This window comes from Suricata suricatta, chromosome 5 (genome assembly GCF_006229205.1).
Source record: "Suricata suricatta isolate VVHF042 chromosome 5, meerkat_22Aug2017_6uvM2_HiC, whole genome shotgun sequence".
Lineage (NCBI taxonomy): Eukaryota > Metazoa > Chordata > Mammalia > Carnivora > Herpestidae > Suricata > Suricata suricatta.
Window position 1 is genome coordinate 46,245 of NC_043704.1, and position 24,254 is coordinate 70,498.

General features: G+C 43.4%; 1 protein-coding gene across 1 annotated transcript in view; it reads left to right on the plus strand.

The window, feature by feature from the left end:
• Window positions 1-24,254, plus strand: part of LOC115292511 (aryl hydrocarbon receptor-like) — a 48,511-nt gene that overhangs the window by 18,018 nt on the left and 6,239 nt on the right. Inside the window, exons 3-8 of the mRNA XM_029940584.1 lie at window positions 7,848-7,937; window positions 12,914-13,040; window positions 15,942-16,084; window positions 16,710-16,912; window positions 17,777-17,886; window positions 18,014-18,155. Coding sequence (XP_029796444.1) covers window positions 7,848-7,937; window positions 12,914-13,040; window positions 15,942-16,084; window positions 16,710-16,912; window positions 17,777-17,886; window positions 18,014-18,155 — 815 coding nt within the window. The remainder of the gene's footprint in view (window positions 1-7,847; window positions 7,938-12,913; window positions 13,041-15,941; window positions 16,085-16,709; window positions 16,913-17,776; window positions 17,887-18,013; window positions 18,156-24,254) is intronic.

The window sequence follows — 24,254 nt, forward strand, 5'->3', positions numbered from 1 at the left end:
GAGACTATAGATGCTGGCGAGGATGTGGAGAAATGGGCACCCTCCTACACTGTTGGTGGGAATATAAACTGGTGCAGCCACTCTGGAAAACAGTGTGGAGGTTCCTCAAAAAAATATCAGTAGAACTCCTCTATGACCCAGCAATAGCACTGCTAGGGATTTACCCAAGGGATACAGAAGTGCTGATGCATAGGAGCACATGTACCCCAATGTTCATAGCAGCACTTTCTACAGTAGCCAAATCATGGAAAGAGCCTAAATGTCCATCACCTGATGAATGATTCAAGAAGATGTGGTTTATATAAACAATGAAGTACTACATGGCAATGAGAAAGAATGAAATCTGGCCATTTGTAGCAACGTGGATGGACCTCGAGGGTGCCATGCTAAGCAAAATAAGTCAGGCGGAGAAGGACAGATACCATATGTTAGCACTCACAGGTCTAATAGGAGAAACTTAACAGAGAACCATAGGGAGGGGAAGGGGGAAAGAGAGTTGGGGAGAGAGAGGGACATAAATCATGAGAGACTATGGAATACTGAAAACGAACCAAGGGCTGAAGGGGAAGGGGGAGGAGGGAAGAGAGCGATGGTCATGGAGCGGCGCACTTGTGGGGAGAAGCACTGGGTGTTAAATGGAAACCAATTTGATAACAAACTATTATTTAAAAAAAAAAGACATAGGGTTTCAGAATAGATTAAAAGAACAAGACCCATCTATATGCTGCTTACTAGAGACTCATTTTAGACCTAAAGACACCTACAGATTTAAAGTGAGCAGATGGAGAAACATTTATCATGCAAATATGCACCAAAAGAATCCAGAGTAGCAATACTTAATACCAAGCAAACTAGATCTTAAACGAAAGACTGAAACAAGAGTGCAGAAGGCCACTATATCATAATAAGAAGATCTGACAATTCTAAATATTTCTGCCCTCAACTTGAAAGCACCCAAGTATATAAATCAATTAATAACAAACATAAAGAAATTCATTGATAATAATGCAATAATAGTAGAGACTTTAACACCCCACTTACAGCAATGAAATCAACAGGGAACAATGGCTTTGAATGACATACTGTACACACAGATATTTTCAGAACATTTCATCCTAAAGCAGCAGAATAAAGACTCTCCTAGAGTGCACATGGAACAGTCTCCAGAATAGATCATATACTGGGACACAAATTAGCCCTCAACAAGTACAAAAAGTTTGAGATCATTCTATGATTATTCTTAAACTACAAAACTATGAAACTTGAAATCAACCACAAGAAAAAATTGGGGAAGACCAGAAATACTTGGAGGCTAAAGAATATCCTACTAAAGAATGAATGGGTCAACCAGAACATTAAAGAAGAAACTAAAAAAAAAAAACAACAAAAAAAAAACATGGAGACAAAATGAAAATGAAAACAAAATGGTCCAAAATCGAATGAAAGAGGAAAAATCACAGAATTCACAAATACAAGCAATCATAAGAGAATATTCTAAAAAATTATATGCCAACAAACTGGGCAATCTGTAAGAAATGGATAAATTCTGGGGCACCTGGGGGGCTCAGTCGGTTAATCCTCCGACTTCGGCTCAGGTCAGATCTCACGTTTGTGGGTTCGAGCCCTGCGTTGGGCTCTGTGCTGACAGCTAGCTCAGAGCCTGGAGCCTGCTTCCGGTTCTGTGTCTCCTTCTCTCTCTGCCCCTCCCCGTCTCATGCTCTGTCTCTGTCTGTATCAAAAATAAATAAAAAACATTAAAAATTTTTTAAAAAAAGAAATGGATAAATTCCTATAAATATGTAAACTACCAAAACTGAAACAAGAAAAAACAGAAAACTTTGAATAGACTGATAACCAGCAAAGAAATTAAATCAGTAATTAAAAATCTCCCAGCAAAAGTCCAGGGCCAGGTGTCTTCAGAGGACATTCTACAAAACATTTAAAGAAGAGTTAATACTTATTCTTCTCAAACTGTTAAAAAAAAAAAAAAAGAAAGAAAGAAAAAGGAAATAGAAGGAAAATGTCCAGACTCGTTCTATGAGGACAGCATTACCTGAATCCAAAACCTGACAGACTCTACTAAAAAAAGAGAACTACTGGCCAATATTCCTGATGAACATGGATGCAAAAATTCTCAACAAAACACTAGCAAGTTGAATCCAACACTATATTAAAAGAATTATCACCATGATCAAATGGAATTTATTCCTGGCTTGCAAGGCTGATTCAGTATCCACAAATCAATCAATATAATTACCACATTAATAAAAGAAAGGATAAGAACCATATGATCCTCTCAAAAGATATAGAAAAGGCATTTGACAAAATTCAATATCCATTCATGATAAAGTCCCTCAACAAAGTAGGGACAAATGGAACACACTCAACATCATAAAGGCCATGTATGAAAAACCCACAGCTAATATCATGCTGGGAAAGTAGGGAAACACTGAGAGCTTTTCCTCTCTAGTCAGGAACAAGATAGGGATGTCCACTCTCACCACTGTTATTTAATATCATACTGGAAGTCCTAGCCTCAGCAATCAGAAAATAAAAAGAAATAAAAGGCATCCAAGTAAGAAAGGAAGAAGTCAAACGTTCACTTTTTGCAGATGTCATGATCTTCTATATAGAAAACCCAAAAGATTCCACACACACACACACAAAAATGCTAGAACTGATACACAAATTTGGTAAAGCCACAGGATACAAAATCAATGTGCAGAAATGTTACAATTCCATACACCAATAACAAAACAGCAGAAAGAGATTAAGGAAACAACCTCATTTATAATTCCATCCCAAATAATAACTACAAATAAACCCAACCAAAAATGTGAAGGACCTATACTCTGAAAACTATAAACACTTATGAAAGAAATTGAAGAAGACACAAAGATATGGAAAGACACTCCATACCCATGGACTGGAAGAACAAATATCACTAAAATGTCTATGCTAGCCAAAGCAATCTATGCATTTAATGCAATCCCTATCAAGATACCAACAGCATGTTTCACAAAGTTAGAACAAGCAATCCAAAAACTTGTATGGAACCACAAAAGACCTTGAATACTCAAAGCAATCTTGAAGAAAACCAAAGCTGGAGGTATTATAATTCTGGACTTCACGTTATAGTATAAAACAATATGGTACTGGCACAAAATAGACACATAGATCAATAGAACAGAATAGAAAACCCACAACTATACGGTCAATTAATCTTTGATAATTCAGGAAAGAATATCCAGTGGTAAAAAGATAGGCTCCTCAACAAATGGTCTAGGGGAAAGTGGATAGCAACATGCAAATGAATGAAACTAGACCACTTTCTTAAACCACACACAAAAATAAATTCAAATGGATGAAAGACCTAAATGTAAGACCTGAAACCATAAAAATCCTAGGAAAAAGCCAGGCAGTAACTTCTCTGACACAGGCCATAGCAACTTTTTTCTAGATATGTATCCTGAAGCAAGGGAAACAAAAGCAAAAATAAACTCTTGGGAGTGTATCAAGAGAAAAGCTTCTGCACAGCAAAGAAAACAATCAATAAAACTAAAAGGTAACCTATGGAATGTGATGAATGTGGAAATCATTGCAAATGACATATCTGATAAAAGGTTAGCAAGTATCCAAAATATATAAAGAGTAAAAAACTGCTAGACATAGAAAGAAACAAATATGACCCATAATTAATAAAAAAAAATAAGACAGATCTAGAAATGACACCAAAGCTGTAATTCTCAGATGAACATTTTGAAATAGCTATTGTAAATACACTCGGTGATTTAAAAGGAAAGATTGACATAAAAATAACATAAGAAATTTTAATAGAAAAATAGAAACTATAAAAAAGAACCAGATGGGAATTCTAGAACAGAAAATATAGCATATCTAAATAGAAAATGATTTGATGGGCTCACAACAGATTATATTCAGCAGAAGAAAAGATAGGTGGATTTGAAGACAAGCCAATGGCAAGTATCCACATTGAATCATAAAATATACAGAAGAAAATTAAAAATAGTCTCTGTAGCTTCTGTAACACTAACAAGCAGTCTAGCACACATGCAACTGGAGTTACAAAAGAAACGGAGAAAGGTAAAGATTGGGTAGAAAAAATATTTGAATAATGGTTGGAATTTTTCCAACCTTGATAAAAAATACCAACCCAAAGAGCCATAAGGCACAATTAAATTGAAGCAAGATAAATACAAAAGAACCCAAATTATCATAGTCAGATTTTTGTAAACCAGGAAAATGGATAAACAAATTATGGTATGTTGGTGTAATGAAATACTGCTTAACAATAAGAAGGAATCACTGATACATTCAACATGCATAAGCCTCCAAAAACCTTATGTCAGATAAAAAATGCAGGCACAAGAACATACACTACGTCCATTTATATGAAATTATAAAACACACAACACTAGTATATGTTGCTAGAAATCAAAATAGTGGGCACCTCATTAGGAATGAAGAGTAGAGATTGACTAGAAAAGTCACGAGTGAACTTGTTCTATATGTGGGTAAGGAAAATGAATGCATTTGCCAAAACCTCATCAAACCATATCCTTAATGTCTGTGCATTTCTCTGTGTTCTGATACATCAATTTAAAAACAAAAGGGTTGTATGCTGATTGGTACCACTTACTACTACTTCCATGGAGAAACAGAATAGTCAAAGGTTTTTTTTTTTTTAAGTTCATAGATTCAGGCAGTCCTGCTGGATTTTATTTCTGTATCCTGTAAGATAGGACTGAGGTATGTTATTTTATTTTTCCAAAATTGTCATCCTTTATTTACCTGAAAAATGTCGAGTTGTTTTTAAATACCAGATTTATAATCTGCATTGTTCTCAGACCTCCTATGTAAGAACTGCTTAATTGTTTGAATTTCCCTTTTCCCAATCCATAGAAATAACAGAGTATTAGGACATATTTTTGCATTGTTTAGAACGCCTGAGAAGGTGGGGGTAGGATCTAGTGTACCAGTGTGTGGAAAGGTTGGGCTTGTCTTGGAGGATTAAGAGTTTGCCTTCTGAAACAAGGGGGAATGCAAAGTCTATGGGCCCAAATAAACATAGACAGGAAGAGGTGGTGGGAGCTTATCATTTTCTGCTGACTGCTTTCTATTTTCAGTGCAATAGGAAGCAAGGCAGAGAGTGAGACAGGAAAGGAGGTGTTGCAGATTTGAGAAGAGAGGTAAGGTGTGAAATATTCACCTAAGAGAATGAAAGAGTGAATGGAGCAGGAAACATAACAGGACTTTTAAGTAGCCCCGGGGGCCATTTAAGATTCATGGTCATGAATGTAGAGTGAGGAAAAGTGACGGCGCAGACATAGAGGAGGCAGAAAATTGACTTTTAAGAGGTTTATAATTTGCCCACTTGAGTTCCATGAATCATAAGAGCAAAGAGTTTGAGAGCAGATGGAAAGTAACCAAAACAATGACAGATATGATTATATAGTAACACCGTAATAAGGAGAAAGGAGGACGTGAGTTTCTCCAGCAGCACGGTTATGACCACTGTCGTCGTCACCACCATCATCATCATCATGAGTGGGAGAGGCCATCTCTGGCCGCAAACTGAGGTGTGCAGGAACCATAGCTTCCTCTGTCTTTCTAAAACTTAATACTTTAAGCCTCTGTTGGTTCATGAATTCCCTATTCTCTTTCTTGAAGTTGATCTAAGTGCATGGGGACTTGCATAGTGTGAAAGTTCGGAGGGTGGAAGGCATCTGATCAGAGCTGTCTATGCTGGCAACTTCTGAGGGGCTCCTGTTCCCTCCTGGTCTCTGAACATGCATCCCTGCGGTCCCTCTGGCTTCCTTATTCCTAACCACTAGTCTCTCCTACCACCTCTCTGGGCTGAGAAAACACTGTGACAGGTCACAGGCATCCTCTGGCTAGACTCACCAAATAATCACTTCTTAGATCTTACCCAGAAAGAGACTATTAATCTTTCATTAACTCTATTACACTTGCCCTAGGAGACTGAATATACAAACAGACAATGGCCAGGCCATATATAAAAATAGAACTCTGACTCACAAGCTGCAGCAGCCCTCCCAGGAAACCAAACCCTTGTCTACAATAAACATTTATCCCAGAAGAAAGCCTGCTTTAAGTCAGACTTCTAGAAAACCAGACTGCTATCTCTAGTAGCTTTCAGGAAGCAGGCCAGTGACTTCTGTAACAATCAGACCAGAATGGCCAGGACTTGATGAATAAGTGACAGCTTCCCTAATTGTTCTCCCTCCTTCTAACTTCCAACCAATGAGAGAAAGCCAATATGCTCCCCTAACCACACACAGTAGGCTCTGCCTCTAGTCAGCCATATTCAGCCTCCGCATGTCCACAGCCTCCACACAGGCCCCACCTGAAGCCATCCCCTTTTTCCCCATGAAGCTTTCCTACTCCTCTGCTTTTGAGTCTCTCCTAAAACTCAAGTGACCATGGATGACTCCCTTGCTCTAGCAAGCTCTGAATAGCCTCTGCTTTTCTCATTTGGTTAGTGTTCGTTTATTTCCACAATCCTAAATGCATACCATGAGGTTTCTGGAGCAGAATATATTAACTATTATTTACTTACAAGCAAACAACAATCATGTGGTTCCCCAGAGCCCCCATTCCTTGTGCTTAGGCAATGAGATAAAAGTGGAGTTTACCCTACTCTTTTGAGCCTATATTATGGGCAAGGATGCAAAAATACTGATTTAGACATTTAAACACAAGCTACTCCCCTCCCCTCCTGAAAAGAAGGAGAAACCCCTTGGGAAGGATCCTGAGTTACTATTCTAACCATTTTCAATGTGAATAAACCTTTCTAGGGTAACAGTAAGACCACTGTCTACAGTTTTACAAGCCAGGATGACCCCATGTTCCCAGGTTTCAGTAAGATTTCCTCAGAACTCTGAAGTGTTCAGAGACATAAAAATATTTTCTATAAAGCCCCTCAAACCCTCAAACCTATCTGGGGTTTCTGCCATCCTCCACTGGGGAGAACAGCTCTTATATTTGGGAACATGAGTGTTCAATAAATACCACTGAATAAATCCGGTTTTTCCTAATGAGCATTTGTGTGTAATTTTTACCTGGAAATGTTGAGGGTGGGGAATGGCTTTAAACCACAGGTATGTTTCCCTTAAAGTGAGTATGGAAAAATGTTTCCAACTGAAAGCTTAAAATTAAAATGCATCTCAGTCACAACTGAAACCATATCTTAAGATTGGATGCCTCCTCAGGATTCCCCAGGATAAATGGTTAAAAATGTAAATTCTGGGAGTTTCTAATAGGGTGGCTCCCAGAAGGGGTTGGAGGATCAATAAGCAATTTTTTTAGCCACCTGTCAGGGTAAGACCAGCATGCAGCCTCAGCTGATAGAGAACATAGAGCCGTTTTGTCATCTACTACAGATGAGAAGCCTTCCATGGATTTGTTTAACCAAAGGGTGGGACCCACAACAGAGATGCAAGGGGGAAAAAAGAACTTGTGCATGTGTATTTGTTTAATTGTTCAATTTGTAGTGTTCTCAATAGACTGAAGCTGGAATTTGGCTCTACTTTGATGCCACACACGCCCGCGCAAACACGCACGCGCACGCGCACACGCACACACACACACACACACACACACACACACACACACCTTCTTTTGAGGGCTGGCTTGAGTGAGCAGATATTTGTAACCAGATATCCCAGGCCCTACTTTAAAAGTGACCATTCCACACCACAAGGAAGCTCACAGAAACACCTAACAACCCTGATCCCAGCCCTCGGGGGCTCCACGAGACAGGAATGAGGAAAACTCTGAACTAACTCTTCTCTGTCTCTCCCCAGGCCCTCAATGGCTTCCTCATGGCAGTTACAGAAGATGGCTATGTTTTCTACGTCTCTCCCACAGTCCAGGACTACTTGGGATTTCATCAAGTGAGTGGTTTTGTTTTTCAGTTGAAGAGTCTGGCAAATCTAGGGGGTGAGACATGGCCATGTAACGCTTGTCTACACGGGACTGTAATGGAATTTCGAAGATCTGGGTCTCCATCTCAGTCCCACACATGTATATCATGTCTTTGACTGAGCCTTCCCCAGAGCACTGGTTTCTTCATCCAGTGGAAGGCATAGTAGCCGAGATCCTCTGAGAAACAGATGCCAAGGCAAGATGAGATGAGCAAGAGATTCCCCAGGAGAAAATCCTGAGAGGACCCAAGAGGGAGCAGGGGCTGGGGAGAGCAGGTCTGACCCCTGGGCAAGAGACCACAAAGTAATGGGGGTGGGTGGAAGAGTCTTCTACCACAGTACAGGGCCAGTGGGACACCCTCAATCCAAAGTCACCGGCAGACAAGTCCCCTACTCCCAGGAACAGGCCTGCCTTGGTGTCCCTGCCATGCTCAGCCACTGGCTAGGGGCAAGCTGTAGGAATTGTGGCCCCAAAACAAACAAGTGGTGCATCAAAGGGGGCAACCTTACATAAACCTCAATCAGAAATCTAAGAGGCACATTATCATGGCCATCACACTCACTTCTTGTGGGGCACAAGTCTACTCCTCCACCAGGGTTTGGGGAGCAAATCCTCCTTGGTTCCCATGAGCCTCTCTCCCTGGGGGGACCTCAAAAAAGAGGTAAGTGGGACAAACTCCAGCTGGCCTCAAGGTAGCACCTGGCACTCCTCTGCTCTCCATTCTGAATTCCATTCACCCTTAGCCATCACCTCAGCACATCTGGATGGGGGCTTAGTTGGGGGGAATACAAACCTTCACTCCCAAGAGCTCCGAGTCCAGGAATCCAGTGCCATCAAGGTCCTCACATCAGAGTGAATGTGTCTGGGGGCAAGATAATACATGAGATGCCAGCTAAAGTCTGGCTCACAGAAACCCGCACAGTTCCAGGACCCACTTGGTGGTCACTGACCCATTCCCTAAGCACGTAATTGGAATCAACCTAGTTGACAGCTGATATAATCCTCAGACTGCGTCCTTGGACCATGGAATGAGAGATATCAAAATAGAAAATGTTAAGGGGAAACTCCTGAAACCACCCTCAACCCGAATCCAGTCAAGAGAGTAAATCACAGGCAATATCAGATCTCAGGGAGGTCTTGGAAAGTGGTGCTATTGGACAGAAGGTATGGTCAGTCAATGTCTTGAGTTTCTTGAGGAAATATCTTACCATGGCATTGTCGGGCCCTTCCTCCTAGGGACCATGCCCCCTTTTCAGCCAGTGGATTTCAGATCTGAAATTTGCCTCAGGTCCAGAAACTGAGCAAAGGATTGTCACTTTTCATCAAGGTAACGGCCCTCAGCCTACTGACCCTCCACTGTTGCCTTTAATTGTAGATGTTAAGCAGCAGCATCGTTGGCTGCCCATCTCTTTTGCCCCTCGGGATGCCATGCTCTATTAAGCATCTCCACAACTCCCTGTAGTCCAATGCCCCTTGATAATTTCTTCTACCTTGCTGGCCATCACTGTAATTGAAGCCTACTGCCTTCTGGTCAGTAATTGCTGCTGTGTGGATTCTGTTACGTCAGGGCTCCATCATCCCAATGAGCATTCATGAGCCCAGCTCAGTGTCTTCCTCTCCTACCATCAGCCCTAACCTGAAAAGAACAGTCACCTTACCACCAAACTTCTTAGTGTAGGGCACTTCTGGTAGCCTTGGCCTGTGGTACTTCCCTGGGCCCTCCCATTCTACGCAATCTCTGGTGGGTCTTCTGAACTAATGAATTGCATTCGTTCTGTACACCCATTTCCCTCAGGCTTGCTGCCTCTTTCTCTGCCATCTGCCAGGCAACTCCGGTATTGCCCCCTTATTGGCCACTGGCTTTTTCCAGCCTCTAGGAGCCATCCCAGCATTTAGTCTGTCCCATTTCCTGAGGCTCCTGGCAGGGTGTAAAAATGGTATGTTCTGAAAAGTCTGAACGGATCCTGGGAAGGAGAGTTAGCCAACTGTACAGCTCTAAGGAAGTTGAACAGGCCAAATGGGAGCCCTCAAGGCCAAGCTGCCCATCGGAGAAGCCCCGTCTCCCAGAAGCAGGCCTGCCTTACAGCTGCTGCCAAAGTGGACTTTAGTGGGAAAACAGCTGGGACGCATCTCGGCTGCACGGCACGCAGCTGGAGGCCTGAAGGGCGTTTCCGTGGCTGGTGCTGAGGGGAGACTTTCTGCGCTCCGCACGCTGCTGCGGACCGGAAACCCGCAGTGCTTGTGCAAGTGCGCTGCTCGCCCAGAGTGCCGTGCAGTGTAGGGGCTCATAAACTGCCACAGCAGCAGAAGCGTTCTGAACTCAAGGCAACAGGAAGACTCAAAATCCCTTCGTCCCCTCCTCACACATTCCCGTGCACACCTTGCACTTACGGAGCGCAGCATACGCCACCCCAGCTCTGGACTGTACCCCTCTCTCGTGATGAAAAGACATTTGCTGAGTTTTACAGTCTTTTCACCTTTCCTTTAGAAAAAAAGTCAGTGCCATTATGCTGTATCTGGTTTTCGGCCGAGAATCTGAGTTTGATTTGTCAAAGACAGACCTGAGGCCTGAGCACTTGCCACACCCACACCGTCAGCTTTCTACCTCCTTGCCTTACTGAGGACAAACGTGATGTGAGGGAGGGTTCAGAGATAGGGACGCTTATAAAAAAGACCTGCCAAAAGAAAGAAAGAAAAAAACTTGGCTAGAGCCCTTCCTATCAGAGAAATGCAGTGGGATTCTCTGTGCAGTGTGGCTAGGGGAGGCGGCGCCGCCCCGCTGCCATGCCTTTCCACTGCAGAACCTCCAGGGGCAGCGAACAGAGGTGCAGACAGAATGACAGCAACGTGGGAGCAGGAGAGAAGCCTGCGGCCTCGGCCTCTGCGCACAGCTCTCCCACACCAGCGCTGTGTATGGCTTTTACAGTTCAACCAGGTAGAGCAGCGAGCCCAGGCATGTTGGGTGCTGGGCAGACAGAGCACCGCTGCATTCCTCCACGGTTCTGTTGTGTTTTGCCCTGGTGGCTCCTGGAAGCCTGCTCCCTTGGCCTCAGCCCCCATGCTGCCATCTCTGTTATTTCCCCTCCAGTCGTCATGCCACAGGCCCTTCCCCTCCTTCCAGCCTGGAGACCATACAATGTCTTTGTCCTTTCACAGGTTAAACCAGACCCTTGTAAATATTTATCACCCTGCCATATGCTGGGATGGATATGCTCCTGAAAAATTCCTTTTCCCTGAACTTACTGCAGAAAATGATTATAGACAACAGGTTCCTAAAGATCATGCTGTATGTGGGTTCAGGGAAGCAGGGGGAAGACTGAGGAAGAATAACTTATTTGGGATAGAATTTGGGTCAGCAAAACTTTTTATTGCTGACAGAAAACTTTCAGCTGCACTTAATTCCTCTCAGAAGATTAAGAAGAATCCCAAAGCATACTCAAACAACTAGAGGCAACAGTACAGAAACTCATTAAATTTTTTTAATGTTTATTTTTGAGAGAGAGAAAGGGGGGAGAGAGAGAGGGAGAGATAGAGAGGGAGAGAGAGAATGAGTGGGAGAGGGGCAGAGAGAGAGGGAGACACACACTCTGAAGCAGGCTTCAGGCGCTGTGCTGTCGGCTGGATGCGGGGCTCGAACTCATGAATCATGAAATCATGACCTGAGCTGAAGTTGGATGCTTAACTGACTGAGCCACCCAGACACCCTGACTCATTACATTTTTTAAATTAAACCTGCTTAATTTACAAGGGATACAGTAAGATTTCTCAAGGCAAACTGGTCTGAAAACAATTTAACATTCTCTTTAGGTGTAAAATGTTTTTACCAAATCTGTATGAGGATAGGATATCTTAAATTTTGTTCACATTCAAGTAACTACATTGCCAAACCTGTTTCCTTTTTAATTTTAATTTTTTTAATGTTTTAAATTTATTTTTGAGAGACAGAGAGAGACAGTGTGAGCAGGGGAGGGTCAGAAAGAGAGGGAGATACAGAATCTGAAGCAGGCTCCAGGCTCTGAGCTGTCGGCACAGAGCCTATGCGGGGCTTGAATCCACTAACTGTGAGATCATGACCTGAGCCAAGGCCGGATGCTTAACCGACTGAGCCACCCAGGCGCCCCTGTTTCCTTTTTTAAAAATTTTTTACTTATTTACTTTGAGACAGAGAGGGAACAAGCAGGGGAGGGACAGAGAAAGAGAGAGAGAGAATCCCAAGCAGGCTTCACATTCAGCATGGAGCCCAACATGGGGCTTGGATCTCCCACAACTGTGAGAGCATGCCCTGAGCTGAAATCAAGAGTCAGACACTCAACCGACTGAGCCCCCCACTCCCGGCGCCCCGGAGTCAGTTTCTTTTGGGTTTACATTAGCATTTATATTCACTCATCTCCTTCAACAAATGACAGAGCAAACTCGGCTCTCCCTGGAATGAGGATTTTTGTTCTAATCCAGTTTAATGTTGTTACCCAGAAGATCTTATAACTGACTTCCCAGGAAACTCAACATTCTCCCATAGAGCTTTAAACCAGGTCTACTGAGTAGCTTCCAAAGGGTATCCCCACCTCAGACATCTCCCTGCGAATGATTTGTGACTTGTCTGCTAGGAAATCCTTGTTCCCTTGGCCCCAAGCACTGCCACTCTTTTCAAGACACAATACAGACATGGCCTCCAACATCATGGGAGTGCCCACCCAGATGCTTTCTGAGTCTGGGGACAGCAGCAGCCTGAGAGGATGGCTGTGCAAAATCAGGGGTGGAAAACAGTGTGCACCAGCCACCATCAGGATGGGGGTGAGGGGGACAAGAACAGGTGAGTCCAGGGTGCCTGGAAGGATCAGAGGTGCTAGACATGACTTAGGAACACTGGAGGGGAACAGGTCATACCTGGCCTCAGGAAGACAAGAAGCATCCCCTGGAGTGTGACACTGCCCCTTGATCTTTGCAGTCAGACGTCATCTATCAGAGTGTGTTCGAGCTGATCCACAAGGAGGACAGAGCCATGTTCCAGAGCCAGTTTCTCTGGCCTCGAGATGCAGCACCTGTCAGCGGAGAGGGGACGCAGGACACCCGCTGTAAGGGACCCGGGCTTGGGGGAGAAGGGCGGGCAAAATGCAAAATCAATCCTGCTCGTGTGTTTCAACGCTTATAGTCCATAAGGAAAAAATGAGACAAGGAAGTCAGGCTTTCTCAGCTCAAATGTCTATTTCATCAAGCCCTGATGGAGCACTCACTACGTCCCAGGCGTGTGAGGGGAGGAGCAAAGGAAGGGCTGCAGTCAGGAATCAGGCAGTGTGTGTTGGCACAGGAAGCATCTTTCAGAACCCTCTCAGATCTGTGACCTCATCTGATCCTCCTAGAAAGTGGAAAATATGTCCGAGGCATGAGTACCTATTGATTTTACTACCAGGAGGACGCAGGGAGGGACTTTGGTTCACTGATGTAGTCCCAGTGCCTGCAGCAGTGTAGGAGACGAGCATTAGCTGCTGAACAAATGAACGTTCAGATGGAGAGAGTGATGCTCGCCCAGATGGACGTGACTGGTGAGCGAGGAGACTCGTTCTGGAGGAAACAGCCTGCTCGCCCAGGCACGTGCGTCCTCTGAACGATGGTCAAGCTGGCAGGGACTCATATTTGTGTATCTAGTGAGTATACAAGTTAGGTGGCCATTATGGCCATAACGGGTTACTCTGCCAACTGGTGGGATACCACAGGCAAAAGACAATATTGTCACTTAACAGGTAAATGCCATTTTGAAACCCAGATACAGGACCCCCCTTGCAAGGATTTAAAGTACATTTAATACATCCATAAAAGATGCAAAGAAAGACTCTTCCCTGTTTTGTTATGAAGGATGGTTAGAAAAAAAAATACTCGAAAAACAGAGATTTCAATTAGGAAAAAAATAAATCCAATTGCCAATGCACACTAATGATATCCTTTTTTGTAGATAACCAAAATTATAAAGCAAGAATAACGTTACAGGACTGACTATAATATATGGTTGTGTAACTTCGTAAGACACAGCTTTAACTCAATTCGGCTTTGGCTGCTATGATTTTAGTCCATTTGTCTTCAAAGCCTGCTCCTACTTCAGACCTTTTGCACAAGGCTCTGCCATAACTAACCATAAATCCAGCAGAGTAAATTTACTTATCATAAAATAGGACCTCACTTTTTTCTTTCCCGTAAGATTATCAGCTCATTGAAGAACCCTGTCCTCAGCATTGACCTTGGCACCTCTGTGCGGGTTCTGTATCTCCACCCCTGCCATGTAGACTGGCTAGGATCAAAAGAGAAAGGAGCAGAAGTGTGAAGCTCAGATTTTTGTACACTGCCTGACACTGTCAAGTTTGAGTTACGTCCTTAACAGTGAATACTCTGGAATTTTGCATATAATTTCATGTTTTTCAATATCTTTTATACCCTTATACCTCTGTAGTAGCAGAAAGCATATTAACAGTCTACCTACGTATTTATAAATATATGCATAATTTTTTCAAAATACAAGTAGAATTTTAATTCAGTGCTATAAAAATGGCAGAAAAACATCTGAAGACCACCCAGTGAATCCAATTTCAAGTTGATGTGTGCTTTATACATGTGTGTATGTGTTCTAACATTTATTGAGGGGGTCCCATGTGCCAGGAACTGTGCTAGGGGTTTTATTAAAGGAGATTACAAAAGTGTAAAATTTATCAGATCATAAACCCGCCTTTGTTCCTCCCTAGCCTGCTACACTTTTATTCTGCAGGAGGATAAAGTCTAGACAAATCAATTTTCATTTGACAAAGGGAAAACCATCAGCACAACTATAATCAGACTTGTCAGGTTGAGAATTATAGCAAAAGTTAACAAATTTGGTTTTTGCCTCTTTGACTTTCTAGTGAAGCTTCAATAGTACTTTTCTATTTGACCCAGAACTTTGGTTCTTTCTTTATTATCCTTTGCAAAGACTACAAACCCCAAGGACAGGGAAGAGAGCAAGCTGAACCAGCACTCCCAAGCAAGTGAAAGTGGCCTCCCTTTTTATGGATAAGTGGAGGAGGGCAGTGCAGGTGCAAGAAACAGCATGAGCGCCAAGTCCCTGAGGCGGAAGTGCACTTAGCATGGAGGAGGAATGACAAGGAGGCCACTGCAAAGGCCTCAGAGAGCGAATGGGAAACCGGCAGGTGACTGCGTGGGAATGGGTGCAGGGCGGGAATCAGACCTGGCAGGCCACTATAGACTTCGAAGTAGGAAGCCGCTGCAGAGTTCTAAAAGGAAAGTTGACATGATCTGACCTTTATTTTAAAGTTACTCTGGCAACTAGGAGAGCAGACTAGAGGGGCAGGGGCGGAAGCAGGTAGAAGGCTATGGCAAAGTTAAAATAAGAAAAAATGATGAGAGCCAATTTATATAGAGGTTAAAATGTGCCAAGCACTATTCCAGGTGCTTTACATATATAAATGTAGTTCTCATAATAACTTTATTTAAAGTCAGATAAGAAAACTTGGGCCAATGGTGATGTTAAATAACCTGCCCAGGTTCACACAACCCCCCTGGGTTCAGGGTACATGCTGTTCTCCCATCCAAGTACTAAGTACTAAGCAGGCCCGACCCTGCTTAGCTTCCGAGAGCAGACGAGATCAGGCGCATTCAGGGTGGTATGGCCGTAGACTACATGCTGTTCTCAACCTAGACGGTCTGCCCAGCGGATAATGAGAGACTGGCCAGCACAACAGAAGTAGAAGTGATGAGAAGCGGTTGGTTCTAAGGTGTATTTCAACAGCAGAGCACATAGGGTTCCTGGATACATATGTACAGCATCTCATTTTTAACTTGATCCTCGTGACACTGCAAGGCATGGTCACTGGGCCACAGGGCTTGTGACTCCACATTCTCTCCACCCCCCAGCTTCTTCCAAAACTATAGATATTTTGGTTCTGTGATGAAGAGTATTCTGGAAGAGCTTCCTCATCTGTCTGTCTTCCCAGCTCTGCCTGGAGAGAACTTTCTCTCACTTAGTGGCACCCCCACGGACAGCCTGCAGCATCAGCTCTCGGAGGACCCCTCCCATCTGGAAAGAAGTTTTGTCTGTCGGTTCCGCTGCCTACTGGACAACTCATCCGGGTTTCTGGTAATCACACTAACCTTACAGGCTCAGGAACTTCCTACAACAGTGCATATGGCTCTGCTCAGATGGAACACTGTCTAAGGGGTGAGCCAGGCTTCCTTACCATCCCAGGAAAGGCCACCTGGCCTTCAGCTCACTGCTATTTCAGAATACCAGATTGTTTTTTGAACATTCCTCTGCCTGGTTAAGATATGGGATATGTTGACTTGGTATTCAGTTACACCTGTTACCTACAGTACACTCCTAAGTGGAAATCCCTGGTGAACTCAGGTTGTTAACATACATCTTTTTCACCACGCCCCCAAGTCAGCTAAAAGTGCCTATCAATTACTGGAATTGTATACCCTCTCACAGCTCAGTCAATTCTGCAGCTCTATGCAAAAGGCTGTATGGGTCAAGGATCTAAGGGAGGATGGAGAGGCCATGAAAAGCGATCAGGGCCAGATGGGTAGAGCAAAATGAGAAGGCTCCAAGCCTGCACAAATCTATACTGAGGAATCCTACCTGTTCATCTACAAGGAAGATACTGGACCCTCTGGGTTCCAAAAAGGGAAAGTTCTATCAACTGTTTTAGCTACTTAACATCCTCTTCTCTTTTCTCATTACACTTGGGGTCTGCTTTTTCTAGGAGCTGAATTTCCACGGCCATCTTAAATTCCTCCCTGGGCAGAACAACAGGTCAGAAGATGGCATCCTCATGTCTCCTCAACTCACCCTGTTTGCCATTGCAACACCTCGCCAGCCACTCACCATCCTGGAGCTCCAAAACAAAACATTTCTTTTCCAAACAAAACACAAATTGGATTTCACACCTATAGCCTGTGATTCCAGGTACATCCCTCTGACCAGAAATTGTGACTCCTAGGGTACCAAGAGTGCTCCAAGGCTAGTTATGGCCCAAATCCTGAGTCTAGAACCAAAGACAAGCCAAGAACAATTGGCCAATCCTGTCCGAACAGGTTCTATGATGTCAGTTAAAAAGATGCTGCTTAGGGGGGGGGGGGGGCGCGTAACAAACCTTCCATGCAGGAATATGGGGATTAGGTTACTGTGATGCAGATAGCAAATGCGTAGTGATACTTTTCTCCCTCTCAGAGACTTCTAATAACTAATCATTGTGAACCCCCAAATCCCACTATGAAAAATCTAATTTAGTTGGCTTTGACCCAACTTTCCCCAAATTTTGACCACTGAACCTTTCTTGGGGAAATCCATTAACATGCCCCTTAGAACACATTCTAGACAGCACTGGTTTAGGAGCAAGTGATTCAATGTATTGTTACTACTATAATATGCACGTTTTATTTCTTACTCCAAGGCTGGTCCTTAGCACGCTGGGAAGTCACAGAGCCCTCTGATGAAAGCTGTGGGGCGTCTCCTTAAAAGTTCTCTTGTTCTCCCTCGTGCGTAATTTTAGGTACAGAGCCCTGCGCCACGGTGCAGGCATGTTGGATTACAAGTGTGGTAGACGTGTCCGAGCCCATCTTGTCAGTGCGGAGGCCTCCTGAAAGGTCCCGCTGCAGCCTGCGGCAGGACAAGTACCCCTGCCAAGCCGGAGCGCCCTGAGGAAGGCTGCTCCTGCGGGCTTCGGGGGTGGGCGCACGGCAGAGAGGCCCGCGAAGGAGAAGCGTGAGGGGCTTGAGGGACGGGCAGCACGGCTGTGACCTAAGGGCGTGCGGTGTGTGCTCCGCACAGAGGCAAAGTGGTCCTGGGCTACACCGACAGCGAGCTCTGCAGGAGAGGATCCGGCTACCAGTTCATCCACGCGGCAGACATGATGCACTGCGCCGAGAATCACGTGCGGAGTGAGTCCCGGGGGCGCCCTCCCGCGGAGCTGGGCAACCCCTGCCCTCCCTGCACCCGCCCTGCGGAGGGCCCGAGGGAGGGCAGGGGCGCGACCGGCCCGGTGCGAGCGCGGCTCTCCCTCCGCAGTGATGAGGACGGGCGAGAGCGGCCTCACGGTGTTCCGGCTGCTCACCAAGCAGGCCGGCTGGCTGTGGGTGCAGTCCAACGCCCGCCTGGTGTTCCGCGGCGGCCGGCCCGACTGCATCGTCGCCCGGCAGCGGGCCCTGACGTGAGTGCGGGCCCGGGGGGGGGGGGGTACCGTACACGAGGGCGCGACGGCGCGGCGACGGAAATGACGTCCTTGAGGTCCCCCTGTGAGGAGCCTGTCGTACAGGCAAGGCCCGGACGGAAGTGTGATCGTGAAAGGTAACCAAAGGCCCCGACGCTACAGCTGGTGCAAAGGGGAACCGGAAGGGAGGGTCTGAGAGCCTGCCTCAGGGGTGCCTCGGAGGGCACGCTTTCCTCCAGCTTCCGGTCGGTAGCTCGAGGCCGCCCCGCTTCTCCGAGGCCGGGTAAAGCCGCAGCTCGTCTCCAGCTTAAGTCCCGTGGGCCGCGGTCTCAGGAACCGCAGAGCCGCGGGGCGAGGGGCGCCTTGCCGCCCGCGGTTCAGCCGGTGGATCCCGTGTCCCGGTGAGGCTGGCAGAGGCCGGGAGGCAGAGACTAGCACAAGCATCCACGTGTGGCTTTGTCTTTTGTAATGGACTCGCCTGCTCCGCTGAGCCGAGAATCCGCACTTACGTGTGCGCACCCTTACCGCCTAAGAGAACCACAAACAGGGCTTTATGCCTAATTCTCGGATTCGCCTGGCTCGCCGATTCTCGTACACCTGTCTCCTCGGGCCTATGCCAAAATGGCTGTTCCTGTTGAGGCTCTGAACACTGCTTACAGAGAATTCCCAGGAAATTCCCAGAATTACCCAGAACTCAAATTCTGAATTTGAAGTCACAGCTTCCCATTGCCCTCTGCAGAAACCTGACCATGTGTCTCTCCTCAGAAATGCCATTTCTTCAGCCTGTCTTTCTGCACTGGTAACGTGGTTTTTAGGGAGGAAGAGAAACAAAGCTCTCACTCTGTATCCTCTCCTCAGTAGGGGACACGTTCTGGGCAACAAATCTGCCACTTGCTTCCAAGTAAAGCAAGGGTTTCATGGCCACTTTCTCATCCATCTGCAACATGCTTTGTGAGCCGTAATGTGCATACAAACAAGAGGAGTCTAATTGTTACCAGCACGTTAAGACCATGAAATGTTCTTTTTCAGCATGTGAACCTGCATGGCCAGACCCCATTTGGATCTATGGCATTCATGTGTAACATAGATGGTCAGGATGGAAATGTAGGGAATGATGAAAAAGCCTAGATAAGTTATCTGGCCCAGGTCTAATTAGTGTCATATTTTGAACAGTGACCAGAAAGATGGTAATGCCAAAATATGCCACACATAACAAAACTTTCCTGCTTCTGGAGCCTGCAGCCTTCCTGAATAATGCTTAGATCACAGGAAATTATAGAACTGCATCAAATCACTTGGATTCTGAGCTTGACTTCACCCTGGCCTCAGATAAAGCACCTCATCAATGTGCCTCAGTTTGCTGTCTTGCAAAAATAAGAGAGCTGCAGTGTGCATTTTCTATGGCTCTTATCAGCTCTATTACTCCAGGGATTCGCTAAGCCAGATATTTAGAATCCAGTAGTTTTGTTGAGTAACGTTCCTTTCATTGAGTATAAAAGTAATACATGCCCAGTCTAGAAACTTTAGAAAATGAAAAACATTGCAAAAGTGAAATGAGAATCAGCTGTTATTCAACTACTCAGAGAAGTCGTTGTCAATATATTGATGTATTTCCTTGAGGTATGTTTTAGCTCATATTTAATTTTATACTTGAAATTACATCCTATATATAGTTTTAGATTCTGGTTTTTCCACGTAAGAATAAGTTGAAAGCAGTTTCTCATATCAAAAGTATCCATAAATATCCTTATGACATTATAGTATACTCCTGGTTTGATACATCATACCCTTTTATTAAATACTGAAATTAGGGAAGGTTTTTTCCATTATTATGAAGGCATTGTGATGAACACTTTTGTATATAAATATCTGGCTGCTATTCTGATTTCCGTAGGTGAATTCTCAGGAATGGAATTTTTAGGTCAAAGGTTTAAAACATTTCAAAGGCCCTTGATACTACTACCAAATTGCTTTCCAGAAAGGCTATGCCAAATTATTCTCTGGCCAGTCTTACTGCAACACTGACTTTAGCACAGATTGTCCTAGCACCAGATAGAGAAATGAAGAAGCAAGGTGTCAAGAAACAAATCTACGTTAACATATGAAAAATTAATTGTTCAAATAAGAAGTGTTTCATATCTACAGGACAGGACAAAGTAAGTGAGGTTGAGGCAACGGATTAACCATTTGGAGGACAGGGAAAGTTAAATCTTCATACCTTTTACAGTGAACATTTATCCACATTTGATTCTCTTTTTGCGAAATTTTCCTGGAACAGTTCTGCTGGTAATTTTTGCATCAGCCCTCCCATAAGTAACAGCTATAACAACAGTTATAACTAAAACCTCAGGACAAAATATTCTAAAACAACAACTAACCAGTCACTGGAGAATCAACACGTGAAGGAAGGGAGTGGCACTAGGTGAACTTCCTGGGTTTTACTGCTTTTAGTCTGAAGGAAAACTGCCCTTGGTGCTGGGCAGATTACCAATTATGGTCTCAGTGACCAGAGAACCAAAGAGTGAAGTGACCATAGCAGCTGCAAAATGAAATAACAATTTCTAGATTTTTAACTTCTCTCTTCTAGAAAGAGAGCTGAAGAGAAAGAGCCCTCAAATTCTTGAATAAACTTAGCCCAAATCTGCTGACCCCTGAACCGTGTATGTGTGGGATACATGGCCAACCCAAGGCCTAAAGAAACCAAACAGATTTCAGCTACTGTCCATCACAAGGGAAACAGATTTTGCATTTTCAGTCAAGTTCAACAAAATAAGAACATCAATGATCTTTGGAGGAACATGATAGAATAAGAATCTACAGTGTATCATCACAATGTCCAGGATTAAATCCAAAATTACTTGTTTGGTCAAGGATGCAACCCAAAATTACTATATGTATGAAGAAACAGGAAAGAAAGTTTCAAAACCAAAGGCAGTCAATGGAGACCAGCCCTAACAAGGCCCAGACGCTACACAGGAAGTTGATAGCAACTATTATAATTATGCTTATGGACATGAAGGAAAATATGCCTGTAATGACTGCTGTGATGAATTCATAGCAGAAAAATAGAAACTAAAACAAAAAACTTTTTTCATGTCCAAATTTTTACATAAATTCTCATTAGTTTAACATATAGTGTAGGAACTAGAGGGTATCATGCTAAGGGAAATTAGTCAGAGGAAGACAAATATCACACGACTTCACTCATATGAGGACTGTAAGATACAAAACAGATGTACATAAGAGAAAGGAAGCAAAAAAAAAAGGAAGAGGGACAAAAATATAAGAGACTCTTAAGTATGGAGAACAGAGGGTTACTGGAGGGGTTGTGGGAGGGGGGATGGGCTAAAGGCATAAGGGGCATTAAGGAATCTACTCTTGAAATCATTGTTGCACTATATGCTATCTTGGATGTAAATTAAAAGATTAATTTAAAAAAACCCAAATGTTTAGTGTTAATATTGCTTTCAGGAGTAGAATTTAGTGACTCATCACTTACATATAACATTCCAGTGCTCATCACAAGTGATGCCCATCACCCATTTAGCCCATCTCCCATCCACTTCCCTCCATCAACCCTCTTTGTTCTCTACTGTAAAGAATATCTTAGTTTCCCTCTTTTCTTTTTTCCCCTTTGCATATATTCATCTATTTTGTTTTCTAAATTACACATATAAGTGAAATCATATGGTATTTGTCTCTCTCTGACTTATTTTGCTTAGCATAATACATTCCACCTCCATCCATGTTGTTGCCCAATGGCAAGGTTTCATTCTTTTTGATGGCAGAATAATATTCCATATATATACGAGAGTATATATATATATATATGTATGTATGTATACATATATTATATATGGTATATATATATCGTGTTCCTTTTTCCATGAGGAAAAGCTCTCATTTTTTCCCCACTGAGGATTATATTAGCTGTGAGTCTTTCATATCTGGCTTTATGCTGTTGTGATATGTTCCATCTCTACCTACTTTGTTGAGAGTTTTTATCAAGAATGGATGCTGGGGTTTTGCCAATTTCTTTTTCTGCATCTATTGAGAGGATCATATAGTTCTTATCCTTTCTTTTATTAATGTGGTGTATCACAATGATTGATTTGTGAATATTGAACCACACTGTAGCCCAGGAATAAATCCCACTTGATCATGGTGAATAATTATTTTAACGTACTGTTGGATTTGGTTTGCTAGTATCTTGTTGAGAATTTTTGCATCCACATTCATCAGGAATATTGGCCTGTAATTCTCTTTTTTAGTGGGGTCTTTGTCTGGTTTTGGAATAAGATAATGCTGGCCTTGTAGAATGACTTTGGAAGTTTTCCTTGCATTTCTATTTTTTTAAACAGTTTGAGAAGAATAGGTATTAACTCTTCTTTAAATGTTTGGTAGAACTCCCCTCTGACACCATCTGGCCCCGGACTTTTGTTGGGAGATTTTTTGATTACTGATTCAGTTTCTTAGCTGGTTATCAGTCTGTTCAAGCTTTCTGTTTCTTCTTATTTTACTTTTGGTAGTCCACATGTTTCTATAAATTTATCCATTTCTTCCAGATTGCCCAGTTTGTTGGCATATAATTTTTCATAATATTCTCTTCTTAAAAAAATTTTGGAGAGAGCAAGTGAGGTAGGGGCAGAGAGAGAGAGAGAGAGGGAGACGGAGACACCCAAGCAGGCTCCATGCTGTCGGCACAGAGCCCAGTGCAGGGCTGGAAGCTATCAACCATGATATCATGACCTGCGCTGAAACTGAGCCAGATGCTTAACTGACTGAGCCACCCAGGTGCCCCCATAATATTCTCTTGTAATTGTATTTTTGTGGTGTTCCTTGTGATTTCTCCTCCTCTTTTGTGATTTTATTTGGGTCCTTTCTCTTTTCTTTTTGATAAGTCTGACAAGGGATTTATCAATTTTATTAATTCTTTCAAAAAATCCAGCTCTTAGTTTCATTAATCTTTTCTACTGCTTGTTATTGTTTCTATATTGTTTATTTCTGCTCCAATCTTTATTATTTTCCTTCTTCTGCTGACTTTGGGCTTTATTTGCTATACCTTTGCTAGCTCATTAAGATATAAGGTTAGGTTGTGTATTTGAGACTTTTCTTGCATCTTGAGGTAGACTTATATGGCAGTATACTTCCCTCTCAGGGCTGCCTCTGCTGCATCCCAAAGGTTTTGGACTGTTGTGGTTTCATTTTCTTTGGGGCTTCCATGTATTTTTTATAAGAAACAAAAAATTTGAGAACAGTATCTAAAGTAGCAAGCTCACTGGGTGGATTTAACAACAGATTGGAGAGGACAGGAGAGTTTATGACCTAAAGCTAGATCAATGGAATTGTCCAATCAGTAGAACAAAGAAGGGGAGAAAAGATTGAAAAAAAGAAATAAACAGCCTCAGGGATCTGTGGAATAATATCAAAAGGTCTAACATGTAGGAACAGAGAGAGTGGGCAATATGTCTATATCTATCTATCTGTCTGTCTATCCTTCCATCCATCCATCCACCCATGTGTGTGTGTTTGCACGGGCATATGTTTGAAGAAATAATGACCAAAAACTTCCCCAATTTGGTGAAAATTATAATTGCAGATTCAATTATAATTGCAGAATTCAGCGAATTACAAGCAGGATAAATATAAAGAAAACCACACCAAGGCATGCATAGTCTTGTCAAATGTTGAACACCAAAGATAAAGACAAAACTTTAAAAGCAATTTAATATAAAAAGCACATTACATATAAGAAACAGTGATTCAAATTATTGTGGTCTTCTCATCAGAAACAATGGTGATCAGAAGACATTAGAACAGGGGCGCCTGGGTGGCTCAGTCGGTTAAGCCTCCGGCTTCGGCTCAGGTCAGATCTCACGTTCGTGGGTTCCAGCCCCGCATCAGGCTCTGTGCTGACAGCTAGCTCAGAGCCCAGAGCTGCTTCCGGTTCTGTGTCTCCCTCTCTCTCTCTGCCCCTCCCCCTCTCATGCTCTGTCTCTCTCTGTATTAAAAATAAATAAAACGTTAAAAAAAAGACATTAGAACAGTATCTATGAACTCCTTTGTCAACTCTGTGTCAACTCTGTATTCTGTGGCTAG